We start from the raw sequence: 17,881 nt of genomic DNA, 5'->3' as shown, positions 1-17,881 counted from the left end.
CTAGTTACTATTTTAGAAGGTTGGAATTATAAAGTTGCATGAAAAAGTGATCTTGAAAAAAAAAAAACTATAATTCATTTGCTGTTAAATGAAATCTACTTCAGTCTTTCCTACAGTAGTACCACTTTCCTGCTAACATTTTTTTTACATAATGTTTGTAGTTATGGTTCACAAAGAAGGTGTTCTGCACATCTGGGTTCTCTGCAGCTGCTTCCCCAATCCCACCAACACTTGCATCTTCTACTCAAACTATGTATTTATTCATCTAAGATGATACTTTTAAATCTTATGGTTTTATACTACTATAGTAAGTCCAATTGTATAGAAATTTGTTTGTTTGTTCCTTCTCAAGCCATGCCTGGCTCATAAGGGCCGGTTTCCCGGTTTCTTGATGTATAGGTTCCCCACCTGGACGGGACACCGGTCCATCGCAGGTGAGCTGCAAGATGCAGGAGGAAAGAGTGAGAGAAAGTTGTGGCGAAAGAGTCAGCAGAAGTTTGCCATTACCCTCTGTTGGAGCCGCGTGGAGCTTAGGTGTTTTCGCTCATAAACACGCACATCGCCCGGTCTGCGATTCGAACCCGCGACCTCTCGACCGCGAGTCCGCTGCTCTAACCACTAGGCCATGTGTCCCCACTATAGAAATTGGATAGTATTTCTTTGGATTCACAATAATTCTGTCCTTTTATATTATTTTGTATGGTTGCAAATAAACTGCTTGGTTGTTGATGCAATACTGTCAGACTTGGAAGTTACTCTAGAACTTGCTTTATTTCTTTAACCAACTTTAAAGTTTATGGTTTCAAAAATAATAAAATAGTCTGTTAAATTCTTTAGGGCAAACAAAACAGCATTGATATCTCTAAGAAACTGATATAGGCTATTTGTTTATGTTGAGATTTCTGAAATGTGCAGTAAATTCGAGTGATAGTACAAAACTAATTTCCTTTTGTATATTTGTAGTGGTTATGTTTTCTGCTGCTGCAATAAAGTGAAATATCTGAGAACGATGACTGTATAGAACTAAATCAGTTCTAATAGTTTAAAAGTGAATTAAAATTTCTAAAAAAAAATTTGATACTATATCCATATGCACTCACTGATAGTCCAACCTCATTAAAATGTAAGGAATGTTTCCCTTCAAAGTTACTTATCTAAGTTGAACATGGTTTTTTATTCTAACTTCAAGAATCCATTGAGCAGTGGTATTTATTTACATCTGAGTTCAGTCCTACTGTGCAGCACTTTGGGCAGAAGATGTCTTCTGCTATAACCCTGTGCTGACCAAAGCCTTGTGATTCGATTTAATAGTTTAGAAACTGAAACACGTCCTGTGTTAGTGTGTTCGTGTTTATTATCTCTTTGTGTGGATTTGGTACTCTGATTGTAAACAGATATCATTATCATACAAGCAGTGCTTTTTATTCGCAATCTTTCCTGAAAACCTCTCTGACCATTGTGCTATTCATGTTTGAAGAACTAAAGGAATTACTACTTTTCTTGAAAACAGGTGAGGGTTGGTGACAGGAAGATCATTTGGCTATTGATAATCCATCTCAACAAATCTCATCTAAACCATGCAAGCGTGGAAAAGTTGAAGTTAAAATGATGATATTTATAAACTGTAGATAAAGAAAATGTTTGATAAATAGAGATTATGGAAAATTACGTTTACAATGTAAAACTATTTAGAGGTGTTCTGCTAATCTGCTAATAATACTATGGTGTTACTTGCTACCTACTTCAAAGCTTATCAGGTTTATGTCACTAGATATACTACTATCAACTTCCTTGTACGTGTATTAGTTATTTTAGTTTTTATCTGTATTCTTGAAGATTTTATTCCGTTATTCATTCTTAGAAATGATTTATAATCAGATTATTTCCTTATGTAACATACACACATAATCCTGTGATGATAATACTGCCTGATGAAACATGATAAATCTCAATATCATATTTTATTTGTATATTTAAAAAAAAAAACTAGTTGCCAAGAGTACAAAATATATAAAATTATGTATGAAGACTTTCAGATTTTGCTTTGCCATGTTAAGAGAGGAGAGATAGGTGTGTTCAAATGATTCAAGTGGTAATTGATTCCACATTTAGGTACATTAAGAATTATACAGCAGTAAATTCAATGAGGCATTTGGATCTCGATTGGGCTTTCATTGAATAAGGTTCCATTTTCAACCATCTTATTTTTTTCCATTTTGAAACCCTTGCAATACACTTCAGAGAGGATACTTCTAGAAGTTTCTAAACAGTTTAATTTGTGCTATGATGTACAGGCAAGTGAAAATTAAGCATTATTTAGTTCATTTAAAAATTATCTCAAATTAAATAATGTATCTATTCATTTATAATATGTTCTGGCAGATCTGAATGTGAATATTTGATTGCTTTTGCATGTTGTCATTGAAGTGCACTTCTGTTCTTAAGACAATATGCATTCATAATACATACATGCAATTCACCAGTGTAAGGGGAATATAAGACACTTGCAATGTTTTAACTTATTGTGTGTGTCTCCTTTGTCAAAGTTATCCCAGCAGACCAATGAATCTAGCAAGAGCATAACATGAGCTCTCACTTAAATAAATCAGCAAACAAATTATTTACTGATGCATACTGATACTTGTCAAACAGATACTAATTCAAGGGGTGCGTGCACAGCAGCAGGAATCCAAACAATAACATCTCTATTCATTCTTAATATGTCCTGACAGGTTCGAACCTAATATCTGATTACTGTTGTTTTTCTTCATAGGAAAACACCGCCTCTCTCCTTTGGGTGAAATGTGTTCATAACATGTGTGATTCACCAATGTAAGAGGACTACACAGGATTAAATATTTTGGATTAATCTAGCTGGTTACTTACCAGAGAAAGAATTGCAGTGGATAATCTGCAGACAGTTTTAGACCACACAACCATTGAAATATGCAGCTATACAATAGTATTGATTATGATAGATAGTTGTTATGTTCAGAAGTAACTATTTATTTAGTGCCTAAAGTTTAGCAGTTAAATATCCTGTTTAGGTATTAAGTTCTTTATATTTAATAGCTAAAAGAAATTCATCATGGTCTAAATTGTGTTTGGAACAATAAAGTACTAAACTAGATGCCAGCCAATATCAGTGTCATTACTTTAGGATCAACTTTTCCATGCCTACATAAGTCAGACGGGTTTCTTTGAGGGAGATATTCAACCTTGTCACCAACCTTCACCTGTTTCCAAGTAAGGTAATATTTTGCCATATGTTCACAGAAGATTCGAACTGAAGGATGGTGCTATTTGTTTACAAGTATTGCACAATGTCACAACAAGGAGACACTAACACACTCATGCACACATATATGCATGTATTTATATGATTAGCTTCTTTCAGTTTTCCTCTCTCAAATTCACTTGCCAAGCTTTGATCAGCGTAGAGCTATAGTAGAATGACATTTGCCCAAGGTACCACATAGTGGGGCTCAACCCCAAACTAAATGGTTGGGAAACAAACTTCTTAATTACACAGTCACATCCTCTATCCTCTTATATTAATGCTTTCAGAAGCATTAATAGAATAGAAGATAATAGATTTGAATGACCCATAGTACTTGGCTCATATTTATATTATTGATTATTGGTGCGTAAAAAGGTAAAGCGGACCTATATACTATGTCATTTAGTTAGGCACTATTTCTCTCTTAACCACTTACTACCTTATAAAATAAATCATAATACTAAAGGATAACTACATCCTGTATTCAAGCTTCCTCACAGTTTTACATCTAGCAGCATCTATTTACAAGCTTTTGGTTAGCCTGAGGTTACAAAAGAAAAAAAAAATCCATGGTGCTGTGCAGTGATATCAAATCTGGAACCACATGACTGAAAAGTGGACTTAACAACTTAACCAATGCTTAACCATTCTTTGTTACATATTTTAATTTTAAGTGGAAAATACTTTTGTGTACTTTAAATCTGAAAAGAAATTTTAACACTTTTGTTCCTATATTTTTGTTGAAATATACTGCCTTACTGTTGAAAATAGTGCAGAATTTATTTAAAAAAAAAAAACTTTGTCATTATTAAACCAGTGTTTGGAATATAAATTAACATGAAATTCGATGGAAGGTTTTAATTTAGATCACTTTCAGATGGAGGTTCGTATCATAAAATCAAAGGTAGTCTCAGGTTGATTAGTATCAAAAGGGTTAAAAGAAATCTCTTTGTTATCCGATCATGATCGTTGCCAGAGCAGCCAACTGGCTTCCATACCCGTGGCACGTAAAAGGGCACCATTCGAGCATGATCGTTACCAATGTCGCTTCACTGGCACGTGTAAAAAAGATTCAAGCGAGGTCGTTGCCAGTACCGCCTGTGCCGGTGGCACGTAAAAAGCACCCACTACACTCTCGGAGTGGTTGGCATTAGGAAGGGCATCCAGCTGTAGAAACTCTGCCAGATAAAGATTGGAGCCTGGTGCAGCCATCTGGTTCACCAGCCCTCAGTCAAATTCGTCCAACCCATGCTAGCATGGAAAGCGGACGTTAAATGATGATGATGATGATGTGTTAAATCTGTTTTTTCTAAATAAATTAACTGCTATCAGTCAAGTTATTATTGATTGATTTATTTGCCGCATCCCACTTGTCTCACATAACTCTAAATTTACTTTATGAATTTTGATTTTTGGCAGACTTGGCAAACCACTATTTAATCTTTTTAATTGTGATAAAAATTAAGACTTTCAGTATTAACAGATGAAATCTATAAGATCAAGAGTTGTGAGTGGGCAAAGTGTTCTGTCCAGATGACTGCATACTCCCAGCACATGACTAAGTTCTAGAGAAGCATTTGGTATGACAGTGTAGGCATTGAAAGTGGAACAGATTGGGTATTTTATCAATTATTTGGTGCCTGGATATTATAGACTCAAACCTTGCAGGAACCAACAATAGTTTTCATAACATGTCATTAAGTATATGCTTTTTTTACTAATAAGCGCCGTCTTGACTGGCTTCCGTGTTGGTGGCATGTAAAAAGCACCAACCGTTCGTGGCTGTTGCCATCCTACCCTGGCACCTGTGCCGGTGGCACGTTAAAAGCACCATCCATGCGTGACTGATGCCAGCGCTGCCTTGACTGGCCTCCGTGTCGGTGGCATGTAAAAAGCACCAACCGATCGTGGCCGTTGCCAACCTCCGGTGGCACGTAAAAACCACCCACTACACTCACGGAGTGGTTGGCGTTAGGAAGGGCATCCAGCTGTAGAAATACTGCCAGATCAGACTGGAGCCTGGTGCAGCCTCCTGACTTCCCAGACCCCGGTCGAACCGTCCAACCCATGCTAGCATGGAAAACGGACGTTAAACAATGATGATGATGAAAGGACTACTGGTTAAAAGGTTAGGATACCTTGCTTATGTAGTTGTCTTTGTTGCTTGGTTTTGGATATTATGAATAGCACTTTGAACTTCTGTTGCACTTACCTGGCTGCAGAGCCACTTAAGAGAGAGATTTTATAGTGAAATACGATAGTTAACTGGAATTTGAGCTAACCATTCTATTATCTACATTGCTGAGGTGAATTCTCTCACATCAGAATAGAATGTTGTTCTTTTGACATGGAGATAATAAATTGAATGCTTGATAATTACTCATAGAACCACGCCTTTGAAGTTACCTTGCAACTTGCAAGGTAACCTTGCTGGTGGTGTTACACAAAAAACATCCAGTACTCTGTGAAGAAGTCGGTATTATTGATATTAGGTGTATTGAAAGGCGGCGTGTTGGCAGAATCGTTAGCATGCCAGGCGAGATGCTTAGTGGTATTTCGTCTGCCGTTACGTTCTGAGTTCAAATTCCGCCGAGGTCGACTTTGCCTTTCATCCTTTCAGGGTCGATTAAATAAGTACCAGTTACACACTGGGGTCGATATAATCGACTTAATCCCTTTGTCTGTCCTTGTTTGTCCTCTCTGTGTTTAGCCCCTTGTGGGCAGTAAAGAAATCGGTATTATTGATATTAGGAAATATCCTGCTATGGAAGCAGACACTGGAGCATGATGTTGCCTGCCAATTTGTCAGATCCTGTCAAACCATTCTACCCATACCTGCATGGGGAACAGACATGATATGATGATGATTTTCTGGTAGAAGTACAGTGTTATAAATGCAAGATTCATTTTGAATGTTTTGTAGTTGTGGATTCTGTGCCCAGCTCTATTTCCTAAGTTAATGTCTGAGATTTAACTCTACTTGCTTAATCTATCATATTTTAAAGAATTATTATTTGTAATTCAACACTTATGTTTCTAGATAAATTGTATCATACTGCTTATTTGAAGCATATTTGGAAAGGTCATCCAATTGTTATAGTGAAATATTTTATACTAGCACTATGACCCGGCGTTGCCGGGTCATAGTGCTAGTGCATGCATATACAGCTGCGTGTGTGTGTACATACACACAAGTACTGTCCAAATCTCCGACCAATCACATACAGCTAGCTGGCATTCAATTGGCATTTCAAGTTTCAGGCATTTTGATTGGGTTTTGGATAGAAAATTCACAAAATAGTCACTTCTATTGATTTTTTTAATGGCTTTGCGGGGTGACTGGGGAAATGTAATGATGTGCACGACCACCCTTGGATGGATTTGAATGACCATAGAAAGTGCGAGCCCTCTAACTGAAAAATTGTGGATTTGTATAAAGGACACACACACAGACATTTTGCCGTTTATATATATAGAGATGAAATTATCCTAATTTGCAGAACCATCCATTTATGCAAGTTTAAATAAAATGATGTATAATTCATTAAAACAAAAGTGATCAATTGATTACAAAATGGAATTAAGATAATAGAATCTAAATTATTTCTTTAAATCATTTGTTCTTATATTCCAATATATGTTTGCCACTCTTTCCTACTTCTAGCTAACTTAGTGGGGTTTATTTTCATATATCCTTTAATCCTTTTGTTTCTATATTTTCTGTTGAAATACACTGCCTTTGTTTCTGGTGTTTTGGAACATAAAATTAGCATGAAACTTTAACCCTTTCATTACCAACCCGGCTGAAACCGGCTCTGACTCTGAGTACAAATGTCTTGTTTTCACAAGTTTTGAATTAAAATCTTCCACCAAACCTTAGTCACAATTTATGTTCCTAACACTAGCTTAATGATAACTAAGTTATTTTACTAAATTCTTTCTAATATTTAAAGTAATTGAAAGAAACACAAAACATCTCAAAGTAAATACAGTAACAAAAGGGTTTTAATAGACGTTTGTAACTTAGATCACTTTAGAAGAGAAAGTTTGTAGGCTGCTATCAAGAATATTAAATGGAAATTTCTTGTTTCATACAGATTACAAACTAGTCCTTTCAGAAAAAAGATTTTCTTCAATCTTTTTCTTTTCTTTCTTTTCTTTCAGCTGCGAATGTATTATTATCTGAAATGGGAGATGTGAAACTTGCAGATTTCGGTGTAGCAGGACAGTTGACAAATACTACTAATTTTAGACATACTTTTGTTGGCACTCCTTTTTGGATGGCCCCAGAAGTCATCAAACAATCTGCTTATGATACAAAGGTTTGTACAACAGATGCACAACTACATATATATATGTAATATTCAATTTTTAAAGAAAAAATTATGCCTGGGCTTTAAAAGATGTTAGATTTAATTTTTCCTTACCTCTTATGCTTTTTAACTTTTCCTTTGACCTACATTTAATATCCATTATGTACTAAGGTAGGGTTATTTATATATGTGAAAGTATTTTATATACAGAGTTTGTAATTATCTTTTTAAGAAAAGCATTCATTTCAGTTTTTATGTGCAAAAGTTTCTTATGAAAAACCATTGAATATAATAGAACAGTTCCCAGTCAGTTGTGATTATTTGAAAGAAAGACTTGGTTTTTACACCCTGTTCCTTTAGTTCTTTTATGTTGTTATATTATACCTTTCCTTCACAATGTTGTTTAGCTCTTAAATATAATCTCAAATAATTTGTGTTGATTGTATTTTTAAGGAAGTCTTCCTTTTTAAATGTATTGTCATGTGTAGTGTTTGCCTATTTCATATAATTCCTACTTTAAAACATTTTTTTTTTTTTTGAAAATATTTTGTATGAAATCTTGAAGACAGCATATATCAACACTCTAGTTTTCCATCCTCTACTTTTAAGGATCTCTGCTTTTCTGGACATCTAACTAGTTACCACTCACCTTTAACCCTTTAGTGTTCAGATTATTCCATCAAACATAATGCCTATTGATTCCCATTGATTTGAATTAATCATGCATTATCTCATATCTTCAAGATCTTGATGGTGTAATTACTTGATGAAGAATAACATTGTAGGGTAGGTGTGAGAGCCTGGATCTGGTCAGTTTGAACAAAAAACAGATTAACTATTTTGGCCGGATATGGCCGGTTTAAATACTAAAGGGTTAAACCCATTCATAGCATTTACCTCTTCTAACTCCCAATTGTTGCTACCCTTGCAGCTTTATTTTAAATGGGGTAAGATCAAGAATCCAAGGAAACATGATTGAAACACTTGTCCTTTTTACCTCGAATTCATCTCACTGGAACTCTCTTACTTCTCACACTTTATTATTAATTAATAATCTAACATAAGAGCAGCAAGCTGGCAGAATTGTTAGCAAAGCAGGAAAAATACTTAGCAGCATTTCATCTGTCTCTACATTCTGGGTTCAAATTCTGCTGAGGTCGACTCTGCCTATCATCCTTTCAAGGTTGATAAAATAAGTATCAGTCGAGCACTGGAATCAATTTAACCGATTTAGTCTGTTCCCCAAAACTTCTGGCCTTGTGCCAAAACTTAAAATCAATTGATAATCTACCATAATTTTGAACAATGTTAACTACATTAATTGCAGTCTAGAGGGACCTTAAAAATGGTTTTAAAAAGCATCTTGTCACCTTCTAAAACCTACTTCTAATAGACTTGTGACAATAGATTAACATGATTAATTTGTAATTGCATATTAAAATGAGGACATTTTAAATAAAAAAATCCTGACATCTGCCAACTTTCAAATATTATGTTACCCATCGTTTTGTATTACTTTTAAACTCAATTGGCAAAGTCTTTTTAATTTCAAAAACTATATTATTAAATATGAAAAGTTTACAATTAACACTTTTAATCAAAATGTTTATATGAATATTAATATACTAGAAATATACTTTTGCCAATATAGTTATATTAAGAAAGGCACCAGTGCAGGTGGCACGTAAAAAGCACCCACTACACTCACGGAGTGGTTGGCGTTAGGAAAGGCATCCAGCTGTAGAAACATTGCCAGATAAGACCGGAGCCTGGTGCAGCCTCTGGCTTCCCAGATCCCCGGTCGAACCGTCCAACCCATGCTAGCATGGAGAACGGACGTTAAACGATGATGATGATGATGGCGTATATAAAGTAATTATAATTTAACTTCTGTCAAACTGATTGATGCTTATACAAGATGGTGAAATGAATGCTAGCTTTCTGCAGAAAAAAATACAAAACAACGTAATATACAAAATAATTTGTAAATTTTTGTTTTATTTGAAATATACTTAAACATATATCAGAAGTAGCCTGGATAGTTGGTAACAATTTCTATTTTGATTAAATGCCGTTATTGTCAATATTTTATTTCACACCCATTTTCCATTCTGGCTTGTGGATAAATGAGACATTTTCAGGCATTATTTTATGACTAGAAGCCCCCTTTCAGTCACTTCTGACAGTCTGTAGTATGTCTGTTTAAAAACTGGGTTGATCCCATTGCAGGACTAAGAGTTGGGGATAGAAAGAAAAATATTTCTGTGAAAAGGAAATCTATTCCATGAATAGAAATGAAGTTAATATATTTTCCTTCTTCATTGTCATATTTAAGATATTTGAATAAAAGTTGATAGGCAAATGAGATCTCTACTTTTATTTCTGATATTAAATTTATTTAAATATTTGTAGTCTGTATCCTAGTTTATTAAACAGTAAACAAAGCTGTTCACTATTTTCTTTTACTGAAATTAGTTAATGAATCGCTTAAAGTCTTTTAATAAAAAAGAAATTCAATAATCCAGTTAAAATTACAAAATTTTAAAGAAAAATATTTGATCACCAATTTAAAGGCTCCATTAACAAGATTAAATTAATGCTTAAGAATTAAAAAAAAAAAAAGAAAAGAAAGAAAATGAACAGATTAAAATATGCACTGTTGATAGTTCAATCATTTTAATATGGTGTGCTATGAAATGTGATAATGTAATTACCAAAATCTCAAATGGTTGGCACTGCTGTTCAGTTTTAGCTTTGCCTTGTCTTTTAATCATTTTTATCATTGTTTTTATGTCTGTTTTTGCACACTAAAAAGACTTAGACAAGAGATATTAAGGCAGTTTTCCTACGGCTAAATACTCATCTCCTGTCATCTATCCTTACTTGATTCCCCAAGTAAATTATTCTTTTTATTTCACTGGTTCTCTTCAGGGACCTTTCTTTACTTGATAGGTGCAAACATGGCTGTGTAGTTAAGAAGTTTGCTTTCCTACAGAATACTTTTCTGATTCTACTACATAACAGCAAATGGCAGTGCCCCAGCATGTAAAATTTGCCTTGAATCTTATTGACTTCAGATGAATAAGCAGTCAGATAAAACTCAAAAGTCCCAGTTGACACAACTTTTATTTCATGGTGTGTGTGTGTGTGTGTATACACATACACACATGCAACATGCTTTTGTGCAGTTTGTGTCTGTCAATTCCACTCACAAGGCAGTGGTCAGCCAAAGGCAGTGGTCAGCCAAAGGCTGTATCCCATGAAATGGGGTCTAAACAACAAGAATGTGAAGCAAACTTTGTAACCTCACAGCCATACATGCACACCTGCACTAGCTTTACTTATTTATTTTCAAAGGTGTTTATCACATACTTACATGTTTTAGAAATAAAATTGTTTTTGCCTAGCCACCGAATGAGATTAATCTAAATTCATCAATATCTGCTGCCTTTATTAATAGCAATATTATTATATCTTTATTTGTTTTTGTCTTTTCCCTTTAGGCTGATATCTGGAGTTTAGGTATTACTGCTATTGAATTGGCAAAAGGTGAACCTCCTAATTCAGATATGCATCCTATGCGAGTGCTCTTCCTTATTCCTAAAAATAATCCTCCTCAATTGTATGGTAATTACAGTAAATCTTTTAAAGATTTTGTGGAGCTCTGCTTGAATAAAGAACCTGAAAATGTAAGTATTTATGATGTTCTGCATATGTGTGTCTGTTTCCAATATTTTTAACATTTCAGCCTGTAGATATTTATATAAGAAATACTAAAGTAATATATTATTCGCTGTGAAATAACATAGAGAGATAGGGAGACTAATGCTTTGTACAGCACCCTTTATTAGAGGCAAAATTGGGAGATATATACAGCTTTCTTTCTTATAATTTCTCCTTATAGTGTTAGATCCAAAATAGTAGTCTATCCATAACAGGATACTTTGTGTACTTATTTATTTTTAAAGGTGTTTATCATATACTTACATTTATTAGAAATAAGATTGTCTTTGCCTAGGTAGGGCAATAAGATACTAGAGTAAAATTTTGTCTCACACAAAGTATCAGTATGCTTTCATTGAAATGGTGTCAATAAGTTGCAGACTCTATTTGCTGATGCAATGGTGCCCCATACCATCTGTCATATATAAATCATTCTTGAGAGTGGGGATTGAACCTATATCTGATTAACGTGTCAAGTTCATTATGATCATGTAGCTAACTTTTTATCAACGGAGGCATGGATTTATTTTCTTAACCACAAGCATCTGTTTTAGTAGAATGCAAATATATTCATAATTGTACAAACTAAAGCATTTGAAGCTTATTGTAATCAAATTTAATTTTGTATATGACTGGTGCTTTTTGATAATAGTAAAATATTAGATGGATTATAATTAGTGATTGAACATTTTTTTTCTCATCCATTCTTCTTTTGATTTGCTGATCATGTACAATGTCTTCTCTGTGTAAGCGTATTTTCCACAAGTATCTTATGGCTTGAAGAGAGTGAATGTTTTGGTAGGCCTTATCTGCAAGGTTTACTCTTCATGATGTCACATTGATGCATCAGTTCACTTGTGAGCCCTCACTCCACCCTATTTTTTTTTTTCTCCCCTTCTTTGCAACAGAACCACTTTTTGCAAGAGCTGTCCCTAGTTTTGTAGTTCAACCTACATTCTTCTCAACAGCTATTAAACATTGCCAGTATATTTACTTAGTCTAATACAAAGCACATAATTCTGCTGTATCAGTCAACATTGCTTGAAATAGGTTCTTCCCTACTTAGTAGTTGAAAGGTACATACTAGAAGAAAAGTTCACTTGTGAACAATTAAATGTCTGAATTTGTAACAAACCACTCCTTACTCAGCAAGGAAAATAACACAAGAAAAATAAATACATTGTTCTTTATTATTTAAGAAAGAGAAAGAAAAAGAAAATATCAGCAGATTATGATTGTATTTCTTTTCTTATTTTTAAAATTTATTTCTCATTTTAAGTCCCCCATAATAAAAGGAAAAATATATGTGAATATATGTTCAAAGTAAATAGTGTCAACACATATGTATCTAACACAATCTGTCACTTCAGAGGCCAACTGCTAAAGAATTATTGAAAACACCATTTATTAAGAAAGCCAAGAAAACAGCATATTTGCATGATTTGATTGAACGTTACAAGAAATGGAAGCTCTCAGGTGGACAACAGGATTCTTCAAGTAGTGATGAAAATGAAGAGTAAGTATCATTATTATTATTAGTATTATTATTATTATTATTATTATACACTCTCGGAGTGGTTGGCATTAGGAAGGGCATCCAGCTGTAGAAATTCTGCCAGATCAGATTGGAGCCTGGTGCAGCCATCTGGTTCGCCAGTCCTCAGTCAAATCGTCCAACCCATGCTAGCATGGAAAGCGGACATTAAATGATGATGATGATGATTTGTTAAGTAATGTTGTACCATGTATATTCTGTTGAAATTATGCTTGTTCATCTTTATGTGTCCTTTATATTTGTTTAATTAATTGAAGATTTAGGTAGGACTAAACGTAACAATACATTTGTGTATTTAAACTCAGTGTTTTCATAGACAAAGAGGTCACAAGAAAGAAAACAAGTGCTAGGTGTGCAATATTTATTTATTTATTCATTTTAATGCTCTTTCAGTTTCTTAGGAACCAAGTTACATTGGTACACATAAAATCATCATCATCATTTCAGTGTCCACTTTTCCATACTTGCATGGTTTGGACAGAATTCACCGAGACAGATTTTCTATAGCTGGATGTCACCAACCCTCACCTGTTTCCAAGTAAGGTAATATTTCTCCATGGCCAGATATTTTTGCAAACAAAGGACCCCACTTGTATGACATCTGGCCAGTGAGGAAATATTACTTTATTTTGAAAGAGGTGAAGGGTGGAGATGAAAGGCACCTGACTGTAGAAAATCTGCCTTGATGAATTCTGTCTGACCCATGTAAGGGTGGAAAAGTGGTTATTAAAAATGATAATATCAATGGAACACCATCCGAGCGTGGCCGTTCGCCAGCCTCGTCTGGCACCTGTGTCGGTGGCACATAAAAAACACCATCCGAGTGTGGCTGTTTGCCAGCCTTGTCTGGCACCTGTGTCGGTGGCACGTAAAAAACACCATCCGAGCGTGGCCGTTCACCAGCCTCGTCTGGCACCTGTGTCGGTGGCACATGAAAAACACCATCTGAGCGTGGTCGTTCGCCAGCCTCGTCTGGCACCTGTGTCGGTGGCACATAAAAATCACCCACTACACTCACGGAGTGGTTGGCGTTAGGAAGGGCATCCAGCTGTAGAAACACTGCCAGATCTGACTGGCCTTGTGCAGCCTTCGGGCTTCCCAGACCCCAGTTGAACTGTCCAACCCATGCTAGCATGGATAGCGGACGTTAAACGATGATAATGAATGATGATGATTTCTGTGTAGTTAGTCAAGAAAAGGCCACGACTGGTTAAGACTAAACTAAGCAAGCAGTGAAAAACCTGGTGTTAGAGCCATTAGTTACCTAGTATTAGCAATTAGAAAAGTGTTACCTTTTGGGTATGTGTCATTAGACTAGAGCTTTACTCCATACTTTCTAATGTCATTTTGGTACTTTTAGCTTTCACAGTGATGACAAGCTTCAAAATGCCACAAAGTCACAGAATCATATATAATTGGCAGTAAAACCAGTGTCTTCTGAAAGAAAAAAAAGAGAAGAAAAAAAAAGACAAAAATAAATCAAAACAAAAAAAAAAAAGACAAAAACAATTACTGCTTGACTGATTATCGAGTCACCTTTTTAACACATTCAGTGTTATGGTATGTTATTAGTACAACAGACTCTGCTCGACATACCATTTAAACAGTAACTTGCAATGGTGAGATGTTAGACTGTGAAATATAATCCAGAAGTTTTTATTTCAGTTGTTTTTATAAATCAGAAGATGGTAACTAATAAAGTGAGTTGTGGTGATAGAAGCATTATATGGTGTAAAACCTTCACCACCATCATCATGTAGTTTTAAAAGACACTTGCTCAAGATGTCTAACAGTGAGACTACACCTATACCAAATGGTATATGGTCATGCCTGTGTGTGTGTGTGTGTCTCTCTCTCTCTCTCTCTCTCTCTCTCTCTCTCTCTATATATATATATATATATATATATATATATATATATATATAGTATGTGTAATCATATATGCTTGAGTGCACAAACCATATGAAACTTAGGTTAGAGGTATGGCATTTGGATACAAGGACTAAAGGGAGAAATGGCTAAAGTTTGTATAATTAATGTATGGAAAGAATGAATTAATTAAAATCTTTTGAAAAACTTGCAAACAAGGAGAAATTATTAAGTGTAGTGAATCAGTAATTGATTTTGAGAAGTCACTGGTTTTACAGCCATTTATAATTAATCTGGCAAGTTTGACAGTTGGAACCTGTGTGTGAGTGTGTATATATAAGTGTGTTTGTATATGGACCATCATCATCATTGTTTAGTATTCACTTTTCCATGCTTGCATGGGTCAGATACAACTTGTTGACACATATTTTCTACACTTGGATAGCCTTCCTGTCACCAATTCTCTCTTGTTTCCAAGCAAGTGTTATATATATATGTATGTCTGCTTTCTATGCTGGCATGGGTTGGTCAATTTGACTGAGGACTGGCAAGCCAGGAGGCTGCATCAGGCTCCAATCTGATTTGGCAAGGTTTCTACAGCCTGATGCCCTTCCTAATGCCAACCACTCCAAGAGTGTAGTGGGTGTTTTTATTATTCTGTGGGTTTTCTTAAGTAACCTGACTTTGTAATGCCATCTGTATGGAAAAAGGGTGCTTTTGACATTCCTAGTCCTGATAATCATATATGATATTTATATCTTGTCAAGGCGGCGAGCTGGTAGAAACGTTAGCATGCCGGGCGAAATTCGTAGCCGTATTTCGTCTGTCGTTACGTTCCGAGTTCAAATTCCGCCGAGGTCGACTTTGCCTTTCATCCTTTCGGGGTCGATAAATTAAGTACCAGTTACGCACTGGGGTCGATGTAGTCGACTTAATCCCTTTGTCTGTCCCCTCTGTGTTTAGCCCCTTGTGGGTAGTAAAGAAATATATAACTTTTTTGTTTGTGTCTAAATTTATTTGTTAATATGCCTTATTTGACCTATTAAGTTAAATTTTAGTTAAATTTGTACTATTTGATAATAGTTACTTTCAAAACTGTTAGTATCAAATCGAATGAATATTTTTTTTTTATTTCTAGTTCTGATATTGAAAATGAACATTGGAATGATGATTGGATAATGACCCGAAGGTCTTGTGATCCTAAGAACGGAGATGGAGCCAATGCATTAAAAGCCACAGACTCAAAGGTTTGTAAATAAACACTTATTAAAAGAAATTCTTCTGATTAACAGTTTGCCTTCACCATAGTGAAGTTGTTTCAAGGCAAGTCTCACAGAAATTTCATCATCATCATCATCATCAGTCTACACTTCTGCTTTCGATATTATTCCAATAATTCTGGATATCTTCTTTACTTCTTATATAGGATTTATTTAATTAAATTGGTTTGGGGAATACAAGTTTAGTATCACCTGTATACCTTAGCTGTTTGATCAGATTTGTAAAAGACTGCCACATGGAAAACTTATTTACTTTTCTTAGTAGTTTCTTCCCTTTTATTCTCACCTTATTGTTTTGCTCTTTGTCAAATGACTGGTTTTAGTTTTTACTTCTTCTGAGCTGATTCACTCTTTAACTCTTTCGTTACCCACCTGGCTGAAACCGGCCCTGGTTCTGACTACGAATGTCTTGTTTTCATAAGTTTTGAATTAAAATCTTCCACCAAACCTCAGTCACAATTTACGTTCCTAACACTAGCTTAATGATAACTAAGTTATTTTGATAAATTCTTTGTTATATTTAAAATAATTGAGAGAAACACAGAGCATCTCAAAATAAATACGGTAACAAAAGGGTTAAGAAGATTGTCATCACGTTTTGTGAGGAGGTTAAATGAACTTCCTTCCCAGTTACAGTTTTTCATTATCAACAAATGACATTTAGATGCTCTTGATATTACATTTTGTGTTTCTGTCACCTGTAACTTAACAAACAAACAAACAAGAACAGTTTCCAGTTTTAGGTCAAGTAGTTTATTTCTAGGTATATGTTACCCCACCAAATTGTTCACCACTGAATAAATGTCATGTTTGTACTTGGACAGTTGAAGTTATTGGTATGGACAGTGATTAGTATCACATACTTACACAGCATGATCTTACCATTCTTCCTCTTCTTTTTTTAACTATTAAACCACTCTGTTTCTTAGTCACTCACTTTACTTTCAATAGCAGTTGGGTGTGTACTTTACAGCTCTTTCAGTATTTCGTGGTTGATTGCTTTTATGAAGGCGAAGTTGTAAAATATCAGATGTATTAATGTTATTTAAAACAAAAAGAAAAAAAACTCTCTAAAAATGGTAACTAAAAAGATAGGTTAATTTAGTTCATTACTTATGTTGCTATGTCAATTTTATCATGATATCACATCACAGGGTGACCAAAGCTTTGAGTGGATTTGGCAGACAGAAACTCAGAGCCCATATGTATGTATGTATATGTGTATACATATATATATATAATATATATATATATATATATATATATATATATATATATATATACATACACACACACTTATACATATGTATATATGTGGCTATTTGGTTAAAATTTGCTTCCCAGCCTCATAGTTTCAGGTTCAGTCTGACTACGTGGCACATGTGTTGGAGTAATTGTCTAATATTTTCAACTATTTGAATCCAGTCAGTTAATTGACTCATCCTGTATATATCCGTGTACACATACATATCTGATACAAGCATAGACGTTTATCAAATTTAATTTAGTAGCATATCCTTTTATCTCTCTCACAAGCTGTAGTGATGTTTTTAATCTCTATATGGTGATTTGATGTGCTGAGAAACTCTTGAGTTTTAATATGGACATGTATATCTATATGGAATTTTGTTATTGTTGTCTCGTTTCGTGTACTATCAGGGTTTTCTTGTAATGGTTATCTTGTGCTAATGTTTCAAAAATACCTTTGAGAACTTAGTTTGATCCACCTTTGTCTATCTATCTATCTATCTCACATATGGGCTTCACCAACCAATTTCTTAGGCTGTCAAATGAGACAAAGCCTTTTTGAAATCAATATTTATAGTAAATTGAGTTTATTTTTTCTTCTATAGCATTTCAT

The 17,881-nt window shown here is 34.6% G+C and overlaps 1 protein-coding gene across 13 annotated transcripts in view; it reads left to right on the top strand.

Annotated features, from left to right (window-relative positions):
• LOC115216674 (serine/threonine-protein kinase 26) overlaps positions 1 to 17,881 on the top strand; it is a 163,145-nt gene that overhangs the window by 125,360 nt on the left and 19,904 nt on the right. For all 13 annotated transcript variants that reach the window (XM_029786174.2, XM_036506307.1, XM_036506304.1 and 10 more), the window contains exons 5-8: positions 7,445 to 7,602; positions 11,097 to 11,282; positions 12,687 to 12,832; positions 15,879 to 15,987. In XM_029786174.2, coding sequence (XP_029642034.2) covers positions 7,445 to 7,602; positions 11,097 to 11,282; positions 12,687 to 12,832; positions 15,879 to 15,987 — 599 coding nt within the window. The remainder of the gene's footprint in view (positions 1 to 7,444; positions 7,603 to 11,096; positions 11,283 to 12,686; positions 12,833 to 15,878; positions 15,988 to 17,881) is intronic.

This window comes from Octopus sinensis, linkage group LG10 (genome assembly GCF_006345805.1).
Source record: "Octopus sinensis linkage group LG10, ASM634580v1, whole genome shotgun sequence".
Classification (NCBI taxonomy): Eukaryota; Metazoa; Mollusca; class Cephalopoda; order Octopoda; family Octopodidae; genus Octopus; species Octopus sinensis.
This window is presented reverse-complemented; position numbering and strand designations above follow the sequence as displayed.